The sequence below is a fragment of the Myotis brandtii genome, unplaced genomic scaffold (assembly GCF_000412655.1).
Source record: "Myotis brandtii unplaced genomic scaffold, ASM41265v1 scaffold902, whole genome shotgun sequence".
NCBI classification, from domain to species: domain Eukaryota; kingdom Metazoa; phylum Chordata; class Mammalia; order Chiroptera; family Vespertilionidae; genus Myotis; species Myotis brandtii.
In genome coordinates, this window is record NW_005371709.1 from 3,615,637 (window position 1) to 3,636,804 (window position 21,168).

At 44.2% G+C, this 21,168-nt stretch overlaps 2 protein-coding genes and 1 long non-coding RNA gene across 7 annotated transcripts in view; 1 reads left to right on the forward strand and 2 right to left on the reverse strand.

Annotated features, from left to right (window-relative positions):
* The window catches only part of LOC106724607 (heterogeneous nuclear ribonucleoprotein A0-like), a 2,224-nt gene extending 1,601 nt beyond the window's left edge, over positions 1-623 (reverse strand). The window contains exon 1 of the mRNA XM_014532621.1: positions 5-623. Within this exon, the coding sequence (XP_014388107.1) occupies positions 5-575 (571 nt within the window). The 5' untranslated portion in view covers positions 576-623. The remainder of the gene's footprint in view (positions 1-4) is intronic.
* BLNK (B-cell linker) overlaps positions 1-21,168 on the forward strand; it is a 72,801-nt gene that overhangs the window by 16,405 nt on the left and 35,228 nt on the right. For 2 of the 5 annotated variants that reach the window (XM_005885428.2, XM_005885426.2), the window contains exons 2-4: positions 7,097-7,162; positions 10,684-10,733; positions 18,248-18,285. In XM_005885428.2, coding sequence (XP_005885490.1) covers positions 7,097-7,162; positions 10,684-10,733; positions 18,248-18,285 — 154 coding nt within the window. Of the gene's footprint in view, positions 1-7,094; positions 7,163-9,569; positions 9,610-10,683; positions 10,734-18,247; positions 18,286-21,168 lie in introns of those variants that run through there. The other 3 variants (XM_014532690.1, XM_005885427.2, XM_014532691.1) reach the window with 3 other exon arrangements.
* Positions 1,490-21,168, reverse strand: part of LOC102253677 — a 46,170-nt gene continuing 26,491 nt past the window's right edge. The window contains exon 4 of the long non-coding RNA XR_001360466.1: positions 1,490-1,958. This is a non-coding gene — a long non-coding RNA (uncharacterized LOC102253677). The remainder of the gene's footprint in view (positions 1,959-21,168) is intronic.

Below are 21,168 nucleotides of genomic sequence, written 5' to 3' on the forward strand. Positions count from 1 at the left end.
CGGCCCGACCGGGAGCCGCCTCCGCCTCCACCGGAGTGGATATCCTCCTTGGGGACGGCCTTTTTCACCTCCACGCGATGGCCCTGGATCGGATGGAACTTGACCACTGCGGCCTTGTCCGCCGCGTCGTGATTCTGGAAATACACGAAGCCGAAGCCGCGCTGCTTGCCGGACCGCTTGTCGGCAATGATCTCGGCTTTCTCCACGGTGCCGAACTGCGAGAAGTGCTCGGTCAGGTCGCCCTCGGCCACGTCTCCTTTCAGGCCACCGACAAAGAGCTTCTTCACCTTGGCGTGGGCACCGGGCCGCGCCGAATCCTCCCGGGACACCGCCCGCTTCAGCTCCACCGTGTTGCCGTCTACGGCATGGGGAGAGGCGGCCATGGCGGCATCGGCCTCCTCCACGTTGGAGTAGGTCACGAAGCCGAAGCCACGGGAGCGCTTGGTCTGGGGGTTCACCACCACCACGCAGTCCGTCAGGGTCCCAAAGGCCTCAAAGTGGCCCCGCAGGCCCGACTCACTCGTCTGCACGTTGAGGCCGCCGATGAACAGCTTACACAACTGGGAATTCTCCATCTCCAAGGCCCGGGCCTTCCCGCCGCCCTGCGAGCTCCGAGGTGTCGCAGTGGCCGTTATCGGTTGGCTAAGGCCTCTTCACAGATCGGGCCCAGCCTTTGCTGGAGCCGCCACCGCTGATCACAGACTGGGAAGGAAAAGAAGGAAGGGAAGGGAAGGAGGGAAAAAGGAAGGGGGAGGGAAGGGGAGAGATGCTGGCTAGAGGGCGAGCTGAGGAGACTGGAAGACAACCTAGGCCGCAGCTACCACCACCTCCGAGTCAAAGAAGGAATGACACCAAGGCAGCGTTCAGTTGATCATCACAGCCAGGTCTGTCTTTATTGTCCTGTTACATCTGTATTTATACCAGTTGATTTTAATCCTATCCATTCTATCCCAAAGGTTAGGGCGTTTCTTATCTCCATTCCAAGATTACTCTATTGTTCTATTAAGTTACAAGGAAGTAACTGAAGGAGATTATCCTAAGTAAAGATTATGTAGTTTAAGCGTGATTGTTGGTAGTTAAAGTGATTAACTACCCGCCTGGCACTTAGTTAAGGGGTTTTACAGATTTATTCCCTTCCTTAGTCCTGTTAATCCCTAACTCCCGGGAAAAAAATCCCCACCTGGGGAAACAACCTTTCTCGGGGAGGTGGGTCTGTTTAAAACACATAGCGCTAAGAGGGGGAGCAAACATATGCCATATACGCCAGGTCCCTTGAAACATAAGCTGTGCAGATGTTTCTTCCCTGCAGCGACTGTGTCAAGCAGCAAGGGTGGACCGGCTTCCGGCAAATTCCCCCATTTTTATTTTTTAAATGACAGCGCGTGTAAATCAGTGGCCACCTCTCGGATTGGGTTGTTTAAGACTCGGAGAAGACTTGTTTGTGACTTTGCCAACAGGTCAGTCCAAGGCTTAACCTTATATCGGCTCCCCACAGTTCTCGTGTCAGATAGCCTGACTTTGAGTCCCATCTCTGTAGTTTGCTGGGTGAAGGACCTAGGGGAAATTACTTAACTTCCTGGAGAAAACTTCTCATCTATAAAACTGGGATAATCACAGCAATGTGCATATACAATGTGTATGTGAATACACTACTGAACTGTACACATAAAAATAGCTAAGGTGGTCATTTTATGTGGTTATTTTTTATCCCAATTTTCTTAAATGGGGATGATTATAGGACCTACCTAGAATTGTAAGGGCTAAATGAGATAATGCCTGCAAAGTACCTGGCACATAATCCATGCTCAGTAAGTGCTGGCTTTCACCATTGCTGCCGTTGATTAACGGAGTCTGACTGGTGTGGCTTCTTGGGCTCTGCCTGTGACTGTGGCTCTGGGCTGTGGAAGAAATCCCTGCCACGGAAAAGCTGATCCTCCAGCGGGAGACTCCAGCCATGTCTGGAAAGGGAAAAAAACAGGGTATGAGGGAAAGAGCTGGGGGATTCCTCAGCTAATTCATCTTGGGCAATGGCAACATTTCCCTACAGTACAGTTTCCTCCCTTACAAGAAAGGAGGTTGACCCAGGACATTCCTTAAGGCTGCCACACTGCCAAATTTCTGTGACTACCTTAATGACAGGCAAAATTAGGAGCAGGCTCTCAAAGCTGTGTGATCTGAGACAAGCAGGATGACCTCTCTGGGCCTCAGCACCTCCATCTGTGAATGGCATTGGGGGTAGCAACTCAGCCTTGGGAGGCTGCCTCGGATTATCACCCATGGAAGGGACTGTCAAAACTTCTGTGCCGGCTCCACCGTGGACTCACTGTCCAGATGGAAGCAAGCTTGGCTGCCTACTTTGAAAAGCTAAATATAACATCAATAAAGTCACAGCAAGGCAAGGCTGGGGGAAGTTGGGCCGGAGGCTATGAAAAGGACAGAGGGGGAACTGGGGACAAGTTCTGCTGCATGCAGATACCAGCTTAGTCACTAAAAAGTGCCATTCTGTTTCAAAATGACGGATGGGGGCCAGAGACTTCAGCTTTGAGACAGAAATTACCCAAAGGGAGATATTTTGTGTGAATCACCCTTCTCTGCCGATACCTGTCCCCAGGTTTCACACAAGTCACAAGATTTTAGTCCAGGACCTCTCTCCTGCATTACAGTCCAAGAGGGCAAGATCTGTGTTGAGCTTAGCTCTGCGCCCTGCATATGCCTCGCTCAGTGTGCATTCACAGAGTATTGGAATAAATAACAAACACATGTCTTGTGTAAAACAAATAATAACCTTAAACTTTAAGGGGAGCCCCCCAAAATCAGTAAATCAAGATAAACAATATAGGGTGTCCCAAAAAATGTATATAAACTTTGTATAATTTTTAATTCCAGTGAGTTAAACCTGAAAAGGAAGAAACATCAATTGAATTATCACGAATTCAGTATTAAGTATAATATTTTAAAAATTATTTAGTATAATATTTTACTGTATTTAGTATAATATCTTAAAAATCAAAATTAATACAAAAAAATCCCTGATGAAGAAAATATTGACATTTTAAATGAAGACAGGACTAGCCCTGGCTGGGTAGCTCATTTGGTTAGAGTGTCATACCAGTACACCAAGGTTGCAGGTTCAATCCCTGGACAGGGCACATACAGGAATCAACCAATGAATGTATAAATTGATGTTTCTCTCTCTCTCTCTCCTTATCTTTCACTAAAAATCAATAAAAACCTATCCTTGGGTGAGGATTTAAACAAAACTGAAGATGGGACTAGTACTGCTGATTTATTTTGCCTTAGGCCCCAATATGGCGGGGCACCGCACTGTGTCCAGGCAAATTTCTCTTTGAGAGCTGCTGGCCTTGTGGCCATCAAGTGTTTCTTCTGCCCAGATGAGGCCTGAAAGGACACTCCTAACATTACCCCAGTGCTTTTGCTATCCCATGGCCATGGCTTGGGCTGGGGCCCAGGAGAGTTGCCTTCATACTGATCTCCCAGCCAGCAGCGTCCCCATGCCCAGGCCTCCCCCTAATCCATTCTTCTCCCCAGTCAGGACACACCCCTGAGCAAAGGTCTCTGAAAGGGCTTCCCACCGCTTATAAACCCCATCTCCTGGGCCTAACACAGACCTTAACTCCTTGCACCCCAAGCTTAAATTTTTACTACACCCCTCCCTCCAATACCCCAATTCTTGCCACTCTCAACTTCTCACTAGACCCCAACACCCCAGACAATTTCACCTGTGAGCCTTTGTACTTGCTGTTCCACTACCAGGCTGCTGTTCCTCACTTTTTTTGCCTGGTGAATTTCTATTTTGCATGAGGATCCAGCCCCCAGGTCTCTTCATCTTAAAACCTTAAATCAGTTATCCCCTTCTTCGGATCCTCCCAGCTCTCTGATCTTCCCTGTTCCCAGCAAAGAATTATGAGTAGTTTTCACTTGTTACCTATCTGGATCATATGAATTTTTAAAAATTAGCTTGTATTACTTTCACAAACTAAAACATTAAAACTAGTTTCAGTTTAGGACCCCAAAAAACAGTTTAAGATATAAGATACAAAAGATGTCACATGAACCAAATAATATTTCACAAATTGCTATTAGACTGGAGATTAAATGACCAATAACTAGTGCTACTAATTTAGGGTACATAAAATAAAACTTAAAGCTGCAAAAGACCCGAGGTTAAGATTCAGGGATAAAGGAGGAGGAGGAAGTTCCCTGCTCTTTTTGTTTGCAAAGAGTTGCTTTAATATGAGACTTTCTTTAATCCTAAATCCAGATTAAACAGAGATTTTCTTATTGTAATTAATACTAATAGCGGGCAGGTGGGAAGTTACTCTGTAATAACTATGTACTACCTCCCAATAGTTCCATGTGGGTACTGGAATTTGGGGGGAAATGCTTTGTAAAGTATATGATTGTCTAACCCAGCGGTTCTCAACCTGTGGGTTGCGACCCCTTTGGGGGTCGAAGGACACTTTCACAGGGGTCGCCTAAGACCATCAGAAAACACATATATAATTACATATTGTTTTGTGATTAATCACTGTGCTTTAATTATGTTCAATTTGTAACAATGAAAATACATCCTGCATATCAGATATTTACATTACGATTCATTACAGTAGCAAAATTACAGTTATGAAGTAGCAATGAAAATAATTTTTATGGTTGGGGGTCACCACAACATGAGGAATTGTATTAAAGGGTCGCGGCATTAGGAAGGTTAAGAACCACTGCTCTGAATGGCTCCATCCACACCAAAAAGCTTTGTAGCATATGGGATCTAAATCCTTACCGAACCAGAGAACATTCCTCCCAGGTACCCCTTAACTCACAGGGTTTTACAGACCCGTGCTAAGCTTAATTGTGCACCACTATTTGTATTACCCAACAGAAGGCCCAGCTTCCAGAATCAGAGACATCTGCATGCAGGTTTATGGGAAATCTTGATTTTCTCTGGGTACAATGATTGTGTATAATCTTTCCATTTTGTTAACTAAAACCCAGTCAAACAGTTTTTGCAGAACAAAAGAAAGGCTTGCCTGAAAGGTGAATTCAGATATCCTACTCTCTCAGGGCAGAGCCATGTTATTAGGAAGAAAATAAAACGTGGTCAACATGCTTCTGTATATATGTATGTGAAACAGATATAAAAGGCATACACTAAGGTCATGCTATCAAGAGTCAAATACTATAGAAAAGTTTTCATTGTAGAGTAAAAGTCTCCTTTTTATAAAGTAGGAGCCCCCTTCCCCACTCCAAGCCACCAGTCCTCACTGTCCAATAGAAGGACTGGTAGGGCCTGAAATCCTCTTGTCTGTTTGCCAAGCTGTGTGCCCTGCCACTGGGCAGTGTCCACCCAGAGACAAGGGGTTCCCTTTTCTAATTTGTGTAAAAGCACTCAATTGGCTCAGAAAACAACGTTTTAATGACCTTTTGTGTATCTTTCTAAAACATTATGTACATACCAGCACATATGCGTGTATATGGCCTTAACCCCCCACAAAGATGGCACATACTACACACTATTCTGAACTGTCCTTCCTTCTTTTTTCCTCTTCCTCCTTTTCCATTTTTGTTTAACTTAATAATTCTTGGGGATTTTTATACACCAGCAATACAGATGTTTGTTTTTAAAAAGGGGTTCGTGGTATTCTGTCATATAGCTTTATCAAAGTTTATTTAAGTAGTTCCCTTTTAGTGATTGATGGGTGTTTAGGTTGTTTCCAGGTTTTTTAGGGGGAAGGCAGAAAGGATGAGGGTTCTTATAGATAATGCTTATATGTGTACAATGTGGATATCTATATAATAGTATAATTTTATGACCATGTTCAGAAGACAACTCCTAACAGTGGAATTTCTGGGTCAAAAGGCATGGACATTTTAAATTTTGACAGATGATGACTGTAACAATTTACATTCCCAAGAATATCTGTATTTTCATACCCTCATTAACCATGGGTATTATCACACGAGTTAAGTTTGACCAGTCTGATAAGCAGAGCATATATCACTGTTGTTTAATTTAGATCTCTTTAAATATAAATGATATCTTTTCATTGGGCCCAGCCAGTGTGGTTCTGTTGGTTGAGCATCGTCTCATGCACCAGGAGGTCACCAGTTCAATTCCTGGTCAGGGCACTTGCTGGGGTCACATTGCAGGCTTTATCCCCAGTGGGGGTTGGGGGGGTGAAGAGGGCGCAGGAGGCAGCAAATTGATGTTTCTATCTTTCTCTCCCTTTCCCTTACTCTCTCTGAAATCAATAAAAACATATTTAAAAATACATATATATCTTTTCATTGGTCTGTTGCCCACTTATGTTTTTCTGTTAGCGATATGTTCACATCCTTTGCTCATTTTTTATTGAATCGTTAATCATTTTTTACTTCGTTGTAAGATTTCTTTGTAAATTAAAAATTGTAGTCATTATTGTAATTATTACCATTATTGTTATGTGTTACAGATATTTCTTCGGCATGTCATTTATCTTTTGATTTTTGTGCATGTTACTTTTTGTTCTACAGAAGTTTCAAATACCTGTGCAACCAGATTCACTAATCATTTTCTTTATGGATTTTCTATGTGTGTAACTTTTAAATGACAATTAAAATTACTAGGTAGAATTTTTCCAAATTCTACCTAGTAAAGTTAATGAAAAAAATTTTGGACCTGATTTCAGCCTATCCTGTGAGCTTCAAGATAGCCCCATTCTTGCAATATAGGGGCTGAGAGGACAGTAAGTGATGAACAATGAGGCTTATGATGGGATCAGAGGGCTTGGATCTCACATGTCTCCTCAGAACAGACAGCTCTGGGAATCAGAATTCCCCTTCACAGATGCCTGATGGGGCCACGGCCCAATGACCACATTCCTTATAGAACCATAGAATCAGTCACCCTTTCCCTCTACTCTAGTAGCAGATGGTCAACTCAATTAAATACGATTAATTAAACTTAAAGAAATACAATATAATTCATGCTATTTGGGATTTTATTGTAGGGTTCTGTCTCTCTTTTCAATAGGATAGGTTTTTTAAAAAAAATCAACATAGTTATTAATATTTTATGTTTAATTTTTGTCTCTTACAGGCAGCTTCAAAAGATGGTCCATGATATTAAGAACAATGAAGGTGGAATAATGAACAAAATAAAAAAGTAAGTTAGACTCCAGAGCACTAGATGAGCACTTATCTGAACAACATGTTATGCCAGCCTGAGAAAGGGAAAAAACAAAGTTCTCTGGTACCGAGTGAGGATTTGCAACCTCTTTAGCATGTAACCCTTTCTTACTCGTGGTGGAGTCCACTGCGCTCAGAGCCACATTCAGGAACCCTGCTGAGTGAACGGGGTGGTTCTCGGGGCACTTCACTTCCCCTCTCATTGCTCAAAGGGTGAGCGATGCCATCTGAGGTGCTGAGCAAATGTCAAAATGACGTTTACTGAAGTAGGAAAATCAGCTTCCAAAACCATTTAGCTAAGGGTCATGAGGACACGGTTGGGAAAATCCTAAAGAGAAGTTACAAGAACACGGTCCAAGCTCCTTTAGGATGCCATACTTCTCTTCCATATTTTGATTTCTGCTTTTTCAGTTATTGCCTTAAATGGTGTTTTCAATTGGCACTTGTAGAGGGAAAGCTAGAATTCTACATCTTCCTGTACACCCCAAACTCTTAAGCTTTTGTTAAGAGAAATTGTACATGATATTGTACATACTCGCATTTGACACTCAAAATCTAAACCAAGCAGAAAGGGGAACTGTTATTTGTTAAGTTTTTAAGTTTTGGTTTTTTAAAGAAAGTAATACAGATTCACCACGGGGGGCGGGGGGGAATATCAGAGTTCAGAGTTGTATAGTCAAAAGCTTCTACTTCTTCATATCCCCACTTTAACCTACTCCCCAGAAATGGACATTGTCATGTGTGAGTTTGGTACATAAATCTATATGTATAAGCTTATACAGACATATAGATATAATGACATGGATACAATGCATGCCTATACACACGAACATTTTCATCATGAATGGTATCATATTTATAATCCATTCTACCAACTTGCTTTGTTTGATGATTTTAGTTAATGGTATATCATGCACATCTTTCTTTGTTGGTATGTGAAAATAAACCATATTCCCTTTTAAAAAGCTGATTAATAGTCTACTAGAAATATATTATTGTTCATTTCACCAAGCATATATTGTTGGATATTTTTTAAAGATGGGGGGGAAGGTTGGGAATTTAAACTAGAACATTTTTGGAGGGCAATTTGATAATATCAATTTAGATAAGATCAAAATTTTGTGGGCACTTCTTTCAGTTTAACTGCCACGAATAATATTTTAATAAATATCCTTTGCAGACTCTGAGTATACCAGAAAGCTAAATTCCTGAAATGAAATTTCTGGGTTGAAGGATATGTGCCCTTGAAGTCTTTATGGATGTTAGCAATTTGCTTTCCCAAAATTTTGTACCACCAATGGTGTATGAAAGTACATTGCCTTCAGAACAGAGTATCTTCATTCTTTGTGGTCTTTGCAAAACTTAAAAGTAAGAAATCACTTTTGTGGTGTTTTCACACTATAAAATGTAAATGGGTCTCAATGTGTATAAGTGATCATCCTAAAATAGTTAAAATGGTCTGCTTGTGGGGCAGTAGTCATCATGGAGGAGGAGAATTCATCTTCACGTCTGTCCTGTGACTGGGAGAGGAGAGGAGTGTGATTGTTTGCATTTGTTTTAGAATTTCATTGAAATGAGAGAGCCCCACTATCACTGTTTTAATCACTAGCAATTCCAGATTATCTCGCAGCTGCCAGTTTTACAATGCAGCAGTTTTCTCAATAGTATGAAGCCTCTTTATAAAATGGCCATTCCATGGTCAATCATACTTACAGCAGCCACAGGGCTCAAATTTTTCCAGGCAGTTTCCATTGCAGTATACCCATTGCATTTTTTGTTTTCCAAAAAATGCACTTTCACTTGACAAGCTGTGTTTGTTCTCAGCTTGGAAAATATGGCTGCCATAGTCATTACCCCTGGTGAAGTCAGTGGCCCTTTGGTTTGAAGTGACTGGTAGTTCTTAGCTCTCACTCGTTGCCAGGCAACAGGTGCCACCTTGAAAGGAGGAAGCATGGTTGAACACACTGGTTTCCTAACCCAAAACTGTGACAGAGTCGTCACTGGTCACGGCCGAATGAGAAAATAAGGACCTTGAAGTGCTGGGGGCTGGTGTGTAGCTGCTGGCTGCTAAGTGGGGCCCAAGCCACACCTTTTATTCCTGGCCTGTGTTCAGTGACCCAGTCCTTTCTTGAATCTGTCCTTTATTCTGAAATGATGACCCTCATACATTTGTGGGGGGATTAAAATAACCTTCCTTTTCTTTTAGGAAATGATTACAAAAGTGTGTAATAGTTGGTTTGTGCTTTTTGAGATTTTACTGGTCCATGAATATACCTGGCCCAGATCCAGTTTTGCTTTGTTTTTCTTCCCTACAACACCTTTGGTAATCTCTCTCTCTCTCTCTCTCTCTCTCTCTCTCTCTCTCCCTCTCTACCTCATCACAGGTCTAATGATCGTATCTTCCCCAGCACACCCTGCTAGTAGGTTTGTTATGAGAATTGAAAGAAATAATAGATGTAAGGGTCTTTGGGAAAATGAAAAGCAGGATTTCTACACAAATATAAATATTGTTATTTTTGCATCATTACAATTCTGGTTTATAAGTCTTGTTTTTTTGTAATCAAACATGAATTTCTGAACTTCTGTTTTTTTCTCCAAGCAATGAAATATGCTTTGTATGTGATGATTACCTTTATACTGTATGCTGCTTCTAAAGGATGTGATATTTTAGTAAACAAAGTCTACTGGATATAGGTTTTACATATATATTTAAAAATATTAATTAAGTAAATCATTCTCAAATAAATTTGGTAACTGTTATTAAAAGTAACAATTTACCATAAACCGTAACCATTTCAAATACCTGTAATGGAAGGGAAGGTGTTGCCAATACTCATAAAAAGCCTAAAAATTGGGATGCATTTTTAAAATGTAATTTTAACTTCCTTCTTTTAAAGAGTGGGGAAGGATTGTGAATATTCAGAACGTTTTATATGTGTATAAAGATACCACAGAAGTTTTGAAAGAGCTTGAAGCAGTTCAACTTCTAACTAAGCGAAATATCACAATCCCCAACCTAGAGATACTCACTGCTCACTTATTTGTCAGTTTTTCAATAGCACAAAAACAATTTCAGTCCAACCTACAATTAAAGTGCTCATGAGAACTAATTTTTCCTATTAAAGTGTTCATTAATTATTTATTAAAATAGAGTACATCTTCCCTTACCTTCCTATCAACCAATCAACATTCATCACTTATCTTCCTTGAACCTCTGGACTCAGTGCTTATACTCTGACCTCTCAAAGCCCTTTCTCTGCTTGGCTTCACCTTTGCCAAGTCACAGCCACATTGTGCACTGGGGACAAGGGGAGAGCTGGGAAAACTCTGATTAATGGCTTGGCTACATTTTCAATATATTTGGTCTTTCGATGCAATGGGTCCAAAAAAAGCCATTATTCTATTCGTTATCTCTTATCTCTATATCTGCTTATATTATGGGCCTAGACAACAGATGTCCTACTCACTGACCTTTTGTCTAATGGTTGTTTCCCACAGGCTGAAAGTCAAAGCACCTCCAAGTGTTCCTCGAAGGGATTATGCTTCTGGTAAGAGTATTTCTAAAATACTTGGATTCTTGACTAATTTAAGGTGTATATTTACGTCTTGAAAAGAGAACTATGTTCTACTCACATGGAAACAAAAGGTGCCCATTTTTCAAAAGTATTTTTTTATTGATTTCAGAGAGGAAAGGAGGAGGAAAGATTGAAACATCAGTGATGAGAGAGAATCTTTGATTGACTGCCTCCTGCACACCCCCTACTGGCCCACAACCTGGCCATGTGCCCTTGACCACAATTGAACCCGAGACCCTTCAGTCCACAAGCCAAGGCTCTAACCACGGAGCCAAACCAGATAGGGCAAAAGGTGTCCATGTTAATTTTAAGAATGACCGAATCCTATCCATCCATCTGACAACCATCCATCCATCCAGTCATCTATTTATCAAACTTTTATTAAGCATCCTCCATGTGCCAGGCACATGCAAGGTCTCAGGTAGAAACACAGTACTAAACAAGATAGCGCCACATTCACAGAATTTATCGTCTAGAAGGGAAGACAGATGGTGTTAAAAGCAATTACATTTCAGTGTGATCAGGAAGCACAAAGTTCTACAGCAGTATTTAATCTAATCTGATGTGGAGGATGTGGGGGAAGTGGGGAAAGGAAGGCTTCCTGGATAAAGAACTTAAAAGGGGATATTTGAAGGGGGTGAGGATAAATTATTGGTGGCACATGGTTACTCAATCCTTTCCCATTCCAAGTAGGATCAACTTCATCAGGGGAGAATAGTTACTCTTGAGGTTGGTAGTTTTTATGGCAGTTGTGAGCAAAGTAAATTATCCAGCATACTTCCCTTTTCTAGAACAGATGCCTTAGGAGGATAGGTCTAAAATATGTTTCTAATGGCTTAAATGTAAAGATTTCTTAGATGTGGACAGATCTATATAGCCCTCAGTAAAACAACAACAACAACAAAAAACCCTTATTCTTCTCTCCAAGTTCTAAAAATGAAAAGAAAACCAAGCAGGCTATACCTGTTAACTACCCAAAGCTTTGATGGGAAAATATGAAATCATGGAGTGTCAGGTTTAATAGGAGCCCCAGAGGTCAAACAGTCTAACATCCAATCCAATGCTTAGACCTACCCACCACTGTGTACCACAAACAAGGCCCACTTTCTGCTGGGACATCTCCTGGGATGACCTCCCAAACCTGTCTGGGCCAGTCAGAGGCAGGCAGCCCTGGCGGGATATAGATGTGACCCATTTCCTTGTGGCTTCATTGTCTGTCCTGATGGCCACACAGACCCCTCCTTCTCTTGTATTTTTTACTTGGGCAAAAGCCAGGTAACATTCATCATTTATTCATCCTTTTGCCTAACCCCCACACACTAGAGATCATCATTGATTTCTTCTCTTCCTTCCCCCTCTACCAAAAAAATATATAATAATAATAATAATCTCTAAATCCTATTAATTTTAGCTTTTAAGTGTCTCTCAAATATGTTTGTCCCTCTCTGTTCACATAGCTACAGCTCAGAGCCCTGTCATCTGGCTGCGTGTCCCAGTACAGAAGCTTCTAAATAGTCTTGTTAATTCCTAATCCCACGTGGTCCTCTCAACCTCCACCAAGAGTTGTTCTGAAATGCCTTTGCATTATATTCTCATGGCTTTACATCAGCAGCAGGAGGAATTGCCAACCACTGAGCCTGCATACAAGGTCCTTCAATGCCTAGCCACAGGCTGTGTAACCCTGGACCAAGCACTCTCCTCTCCTTTTCTATATCACACAGGACTGAACAAGAAGCTCTGTCAGCTTCCCGCCAACGCTAATACTCCACACACACAGAAACACAAGTCTCTGGAGCCCCGGGCCCAGGGTGACGCAAGCTTCTCCTAAACTCCCCTGGCTTTAGGAAGTTGCCTCTTCCAGGTTGTACTTAATCTCTCTGGGTCTCAGCTGGGTCTTCTAAGCCTTTGCTGCTTGAAGTGCGATCCCTAGCATGCAGCATCAGCATTACCTGGGAGCTGATTAGAAATGTAGACTCTGCCCCACCCGAGAACTCAGGCATCAGAATTTTGTATTTTAACTAGAGCTCCAGGGGATCTGAATGTACGTATATTAAATTTGAGAAACCCTGCTATAATCCACCAACTCTGTCCTTACTGCGGCTCCATGGATGGTGTTGAAAGCTTCTGAACTGTCAAATCCATGGAAGCTCCTGGATCTCAGAAATTCATCCTATTGCGGAGATCCCCTCACCCAGGCCTTGCCTACTCTCCTCTGCTCTGACACCCAGTCCCCAAAAAAGGTCCTTTTGGCAAAACCACCAACACCACCTGCAGTGAGTACCTCCCTTGCCATTTCCCTCTGCCCCCCCCCCTTCCCCCCCAACTCATGTTCTAGAAGCATTTCCAGCTGCTTCCTCTGAGCCTTGGGGACCCTAAACAGTTGCAAGCCCAGGGCCTTGGAAACCAACCCTGACAGCTCCTCCTGAACGTAGGGGGTCTGCAAGGTCCCTGAACGTGCCAGTGCTTGGAGACCTTAGCCCACCAGACCTCCAGAGCCCCAGAGCCCAGTCAGGCACTCTCTGGAGGCCTTGAGTCCACCAAAGACTCCTGAAACAGCCCCACCTCTCTCCCCCAGATGTTGGAATTATGTCCTTTTTCCAGTCCCGGAAGCAAATGGCTTCCCCACCCTCTACCCAGGAAAATGTGTTGACCTTGGTGATAGAGACCTTCAGGAAGCAGAGGATGGAAAGGGCCAGTGCCCACAGCGGTCAGCAGAAGAGTCACCCCAGTCCCTCCTCTCCTTACAGGGGTGGGGAAACTTTTTTCTGCCAAGGGCCATTTGGATATTTATGACATCATTCATGGGCCACAAAAATTATCATTAAAAATTAGCCTGTTATACTTGGTCAAACCTGATTTCCCAGATAAAGAAAATGCACCTCAGGAAAGTTAAGTAACACGCCCAAGGTTACTGCAGCCACTACAGGAAACCCACCCCAGCTCCCATCCTGCTGTTCCTCCCTTTGACCCAAGCTGAGATGGTTACACTTTTCTGGGTAATTTCTTACTATTTTGAACCCCCAGAGCCTCTGACATTAACACCAGAATCTGCTTTCCATTTCCTGTGCTTTCATAGTTGAACAACCTCTAGTGCAGTGGTTCTCAACCTTCTGGCCCTTTAAATACAGCTCCTCATGTTGTGACCCAACCATAAAATTATTTTCGTTGGTATTTCATAACTGTAATGTTGCTACTGTTATGAATCATAATGTAAATATCTGATATGCAGGATGGTCTTAGGTGACCCCTGTGAAAGGGTCATTTGACCGCCAAAGGGGTCTCGACCCACAGGTTGAGAACCGCTGCTCTAGTGTCTTTGTCTGGCTCAGGAGCTGGCAGGGTGGGGGTGAGGGGGTAGAGAGAACCAGTCATGGTGACCCCAGAGCCTGCTGAGGTCACTGCAGAAGCTCCCATGGTCCCTGCACAAGCCCTGAGAGGTCAGAACTGAATAAGGCCTCTCTCCTTGTGTACTTGGGCTCTGCTATCCAGAGGCTGCTGTGCTGTCCCTAGGAGGCCCACCCTCTGCTCCCACCACTGATGTCATGCAGGGAAGAGGTCAGAGAAGTGATGGGGGTGGGGCAGAGGAAGTTACCTGCACAGGGATTTCTGGGTAAATGTCCGCCACAGAAGAATGGGATACGCATAACAACCCTTTGTCCACAAAGGAAGTGAAATATAGCACTGCTTTTGCTTCCATGTCCTCAGTGAAGCCAGCATTCACTTGGTTTTCCGTCTCCTCATTTATACTCTAACTGGTGCTGCCAACAAAGTTCACATGGGGAGAGCTGATTCCACATCAGGCCTGCCTCATGGAACTAAGAATAAAGGAATGAAACTTGGACTCAAAGGTATTTTATAGCCTAGAGACGATCATCCAATCCAAGCTTTTCATGTTAGGAATAACTGGAAACCACAGAGGCAAAGTGACTGCCAAGGTCACACAGCCAGGTGATGGCTAAGCCACAACTATGTCCCCCTCTTATGCACACTCACCACCCTGTTAATAGGGCCCTGGGTAGGGATGAATAAACATACCAAAAAAGGGAATTTCAAAGATGCATTTAGACTCAAATCACCTCTTCTAACCAGGCTGGATCTGGCCTTGGCCTCAGTTCCCACACTAAGTCACATTCCTTTATCTTTTCAGGGTGTACCTAGTGGGACTGTCCACTCACAACCTCCCCTGCCTTTACAGTTCTGTTTTATATTCCTTCCCTGAATCTGTCCCCACCACAAAGCTGGTCCACCTGCCTTCCTTCTTCCCTTCCTGCATCCCACTGCGGTCTTCCCATTGGTCCCTGCATCCCACCACCAACTCTGTAGGAGGAGAAATGGGAGGACTCCTGGTCCAGGGCACAGCCAGAGTGGAATCAGAGCCACAGCTGACACTGTGTGTCAGACACCAGCTGTGGAATGCACCCCCTAAAGTCCATGGCCGAGATGCCACCAGCACAGCCCCACAGTCTCTGAGGCTCCTGAGGACCCAGAACCAAAAGGCTGACTTCATCCCCTTGCCTTCACCCCTTCAATCAAGATCACTCCACAGAGCCCTTTGCTGTCCTTCCAGCCATCCCTCCCCTCCCCAAGACCCCCAGTCTATTTCAGCCTTCATGTCTTCATGGCTGAGTTACTCAAACACCATACTTCATGGCTGAGTTACTCAAACACCATACTCATAACTGGAAACCACAGAGGCAAAGTGACTGCCAAGGTCACACAGCCAGGTGATGGCTGAGCCATCTTCCCCATCTCCAGCTTGTAACTAGGACCACAGTGTCCCTTGGCTGGCAGTGACTCTAGCTTTGTTTTTCCTCCTGGAAAATTCTCCTGTGACTCTCCAGTGGAGCTCATTCATTCTGTGCACATCTGTGTCTTATGGATGCCCCTTCCATCCCTCAGCTCTAAGTCCTACTTCTGGGACTGGCACACAAGCCTGTCTTAGGGGATGAGAGGGAGATGCCCTCCTTCATCTTAATTCTCTTGCTCAAGTCCCACTAGTCCTTCAGGGCCCAGTCCAATTCCATCTTTGACACAAAGCTTCATGCCTTCACTGACCACACCTTTCTCAATCTTTCCCAGCACCTGGCCATGACTCCAGGTGCTGAGACACTTATCAGGAAATTTTACACCACCTGGACTGTCTGATACACAATTGTTCTCCTCAACTCTAGGTCTTTTATTACTGTTGTACTGGGTGGCTCGGTGAGAATACCTGGAACTTTGGGGTCCTTTTGACTTGGGGTGGCATCCTGGTTTTGTCCCTTAAGCACTGCGTGAACCAAGAAAAGTTTTGTAACTTCTCCAGACCTCAGCTCCCTGATCTAGAGATAAGATTACCTATCCTTCAGGTTATTGTGAGAATTAGGGATAAAGTCCATTGATAGTAATAACTGGGCCCTAACTCTATGTCATGTACGCCTCTAAGCACTTTCCATGTGTCCTTTCACTTTCATTCTCTCAAAACCATATGATATAAGTACTACTAATCATGTCCATTTTAGTGATGAGAAAACTGAGGCCTGGAGGGTAAGCAATTCACCTAAGGTCACACTGCTAACAAATCACAGAATCAGGCTTTTAAGCAAGACACTGGACCCTACATGTCTTAGCTTGGAGCAGACACTGAGATGGGGGCCACTGTGGCCATTGTAGCGTGTAAGTGCCAGGTGCTGTGTCCACAGGCTTGGGAGGGCCATGTGAATTGCAAAGCCTGGGTGAGGCAAGGGGACAAGTCCCTTTATTGTGTGGCAGGAAATTATGACACAGTCAATGGAGCCTAAGCCCCCAAACAGATCCAGGACACAGTAGGAGAGGCTTTCCCCAAAAAGGAGACCCAACCAGCTTCTCAGCTTCTTGGCAAGGGCAGGAAATCCCACACCCCAAATTGAACCACCTGGCCCATATTAAACTTGAACTTACCCTCCTGAAAAGTTCACTCACTACACTAGAGGCTATCTTAGCTCCACGTCTTTGTGGTAGCCATACCGCATGGTTGCCATTAGAGTGAAATAGAATTGAAATTGTTTTGAGGGTTTATTGAGAATTATCAATACCCAAGACAACAACGAGTAATACCGATACAGCATTTACTGTGTGCCAAAGCACATGTATTATATTACTTGACTCTCATAAAAACATGGGCAGGCACTATTCTTATCTTTGTTTTAAGGTGGGGAAATGGAACTTTAAACACTAAAGTACTGGTCCACTGCCAAGCAGGTGGCAAAAACCAGAGCCAGAATTGGAACCCAGGGAGCCTGGTTCTGAAGCACCTGCACACCGTGGAGGCTCCCTGAAGTGCTGGAAAACTACCCACTACTCTAGATCTAGTACGTTGGCTTGTCATGCTTTCTAGTCTGGACAATGGCCTGCAAGGTTGTGACTCTGCATTTAACCTCTAAAGCCATTTAACCAGATGATGCTGTGAGCTGCTTGTGGAACCGGAAGACGGGTGTAGCTGGAGAGGAGGGGCACCATCAAATAACCTCTACCACATGATACTTTTGTCCCTTTACTGCCTCAGTGTGTCATGATGCCCAGAGGGGGCCATTCTGGTTTTTTCTAGATTTTACCTGAATGCACAGTGGAGGGCCAGGTGGTTCACAAGCGATTTCTGCAGGAGCCAACAGATAGCCAGGCCTCCAACTCCACCCCCTACACTACCTAGCCACATCCATTTTTAAAAAGTATTTTTTTATTGATTTCAGAGAGGAATGGAGATGGAGAGAAAGATAGAAACATCAATGATGAGAGTCATTGATTGGCTGCCTCCTGCACACCTCACTCTGGGGATCAAGACCGCAATCCCAGGCATGTGTCCTGACAAGGAATCAAACTGTGACCTCCTGGTTCATAGGTCAACACTCAAATACTGAACCATGCCAGCTGGGCTGTCACATCCATTTTTATACCCCTGCAGAGTCTAGGATGGTGCCTGCACCCTGGAGCTCAAAGACAGTGAGGCAGCATGGCACTGGGGTTCAGAGCTTGCACTTGGAAGTCAGCCCATAGGGCTCAACTATTCACTATCTGATCTTGGATGTTAGTTGTTCTTGCCCACTCTCCATCTGATTAGGAACAGAGCCTGGATGAGAATTTAGGTCTGACTCCAGGTCCAGTGCTCTTCTTACTGCACCATCCACATATTGATTCAAAGAAATCCTTGGGAGCAACACAGTATGAACTGCAGGTTCCTATTGGGTTACTCTAAGGTCCCCAAAATGTCCCTTGACAAAGATAGACATGGGTCAAATGCACCATTTCTCTGCTCCCAGCGAGACTTCTCTTAATGCTGTGAGAACTGACTTTAAAAAAAAAAAGGATTTGAAAGTGAATGAATATTAGATGACTGTAATAACTGTTCAAGGTCAAGTAAAGGGGACCAGGAAGCCCCAGGGCAGGGAAGGCAGGTGCAGGTGCTGTGGACAGGGTGGAGCTGCCAGCTGAGATTTATGTTTATGCATTCTGCCTCCTCCGTGTCATTTCAGAGAGCCCTGCTGAAGAGGAGCAGTGGTCAGATGACTTTGTAAGTATTGCTCCTGGGACGAGGAGGGTTCTGTTTCCACCAGGGCTTTTCTAAGGGTTTATTTCTGAGTCACACACTGGTGGTCAGCTACACATCACAGAGAGGAGGTGGCCGGGCCACCTGCAGACATGGCCTTCATGTCTTCATGGCTGAGTTACTCAAACACCATACTCATTAGCCTCCTCATCTCCAGCTTGTAACTAGGACCACAGTGTCCCTTGGCTGGCAGTGACTCTAGCTTTGTTTTTCCTCCTGGCAAATTCTCCTGTGACTCTCCAGTGGAGCTCATTCATTCTGTGCACATCTGTGTCTTATGGATGCCCCTTCCATCCCTCAGCTCTAAGTCCTACTTCTGGGACTGGCACACAAGCCTGTCTTAGGGGATGAGAGGGAGATGCCCTCCTTCATCTTAATTCTCTTGCTCAAGTCCCACTAGTCCTTCAGGGCCCAGTCCAATTCCATCTTTGACACAAAGCTTCATGCCTTCACTGTCCACACCTTTCTCGATCTTTCCCAGCACCTGGCCATGACTCCAGGTGCTGAGACACTTATCAGGAAATTTTACACCACCTGGACTGTCTGATACACAATTGTTCTCCTCAACTCTAGGTCTTTTATTACTGTTGTACTGGGTGGCTCGGTGAGAATACCTGGAACTTTGGGGTCCTTTTGACTTGGGGTGGCATCCTGGTTTTGTCCCTTAAGCACTGCGTGAACCAAGAAAAGTTTTGTAACTTCTCCAGACCTCAGCTCCCTGATCTAGAGATAAGATTACCTATCCTTCAGGTTATTGTGAGAATTAGGGATAAAGTCCATTGATAGTAATAACTGGGCCCTAACTCTATGTCATGTACGCCTCTAAGCACTTTCCATGTGTCCTTTCACTTTCATTCTCTCAAAACCGTATGATATAAGTACTACTAATCATGTCCATTTTAGTGATGAGAAAACTGAGGCCTGGAGGGTAAGCAATTCACCTAAGGTCACACTGCTAACAAATCACCGAATCAGGCTTTTAAGCAAGACACTGGACGCTACATGTCTTAGCTTGGAGCAGACACTGAGATGGGGGCCACTGTGGCCATTGTAGCGTGTAAGTGCCAGGTGCTGTGTCCACAGGCTTGGGAGGGCCATGTGAATTGCAAAGCCTGGGTGAGGCAAGGGGACAAGTCCCTTTATTGTGTGGCAGGAAATTATGACACAGTCAATGGAGCCTAAGCCCCCAAACAGATCCAGGACACAGTAGGAGAGGCTTTCCCCAAAAAGGAGACCCAACCAGCTTCTCAGCTTCTTGGCAAGGGCAGGAAATCCCACACCCCAAATTGAACCACCTGGCCCATATTAAACTTGAACTTACCCTCCTGAAAAGTTCACCCACTACACTAGAGGCTATCTTAGCTCCACGTCTTTGTGGTAGCCATACTGCATGGTTGCCATTAGAGTGAAATAGAATTGAAATTGTTTTGAGGGTTTATTGAGAATTATTAATACCCAAGACAACAACAAGTAATACCAATACAGCATTTACTGTGTGCCAAAGCACATGTATTATATTACTTGACTCTCATAAAAACATGGGCAGGCACTATTCTTATCTTTGTTTTAAGGTGGGGAAATGGAACTTTAAACACTAAAGTACTGGTCCACTGCCAAGCAGGTGGCAAAAACCAGAGCCAGGATTGGAACCCAGGGAGCCTGTTTCTAAAACACCTGCACACCGTGGAGGCTCCCTGAAGTGCTGGAAAACTACCCACTACTCTAGATCTAGTACGTTGGCTTGTCATGCTTTCTAGTCTGGACAATGGCCTGCAAGGTTGTGACTCTGCATTTAACCTCTAAAGCCATTTAACCAGATGATGCTGTGAGCTGCTTGTGGAACCGGAAGACGGGTGTAGCTGGAGAGGAGGGGCACCATCAAATAACCTCTACCACATGATACTTTTGTCCCTTTACTGCCTCAGTGTGTCATGATGCCCAGAGGGGGCCATTCTGGTTTTTTCTAGATTTTACCTGAATGCACAGTGGAGGGCCAGGTGGTTCACAAGCGATTTCTGCAGGAGCCAACAGATAGCCAGGCCTCCAACTCCACCCCCTACACTACCTAGCCACATCCATTTTTAAAAAGTATTTTTTTATTGATTTCAGAGAGGAATGGAGATGGAGAGAAAGATAGAAACATCAATGATGAGAGTCATTGATTGGCTCCCTCCTGCCCACCTCACTCTGGGGATCAAGACCGCAATCCCAGGCATGTGTCCTGACAAGGAATCAAACTGTGACCTCCTGGTTCATAGGTCAACACTCAAATACTGAACCATGCCAGCTGGGCTGTCACATCCATTTTTATACCCCTGCAGAGTCTAGGATGGTGCCTGCACCCTGGAGCTCAAAGACAGTGAGGCAGCATGGCACTGGGGTTCAGAGCTTGCACTTGGAAGTCAGCCCATAGGGCTCAACTATTCACTATCTGATCTTGGATGTTAGTTGTTCTTGCCCACTCTCCATCTGATTAGGAACAAAGAGTGGGCAAGAACACTGTTCCTAATGAGAATTTAGGTCTGACTCCAGGTCCAGTGCTCTTCTTACTGCACCATCCACATATTGATTCAAAGAAATCCTTGGGAGCAACACAGTATGAACTGCAGGTTCCTATTGGGTTACTCTAAGGTCCCCAAAATGTCCCTTGACAAAGATAGACATGGGTCAAATGCACCATTTCTCTGCTCCCAGCGAGACTTCTCTTAATGCTGTGAGAACTGACTTTAAAAAAAAAAAGGATTTGAAAGTGAATGAATATTAGATGACTGTAATAACTGTTCAAGGTCAAGTAAAGGGGACCAGGAAGCCCCAGGGCAGGGAAGGCAGGTGCAGGTGCTGTGGACA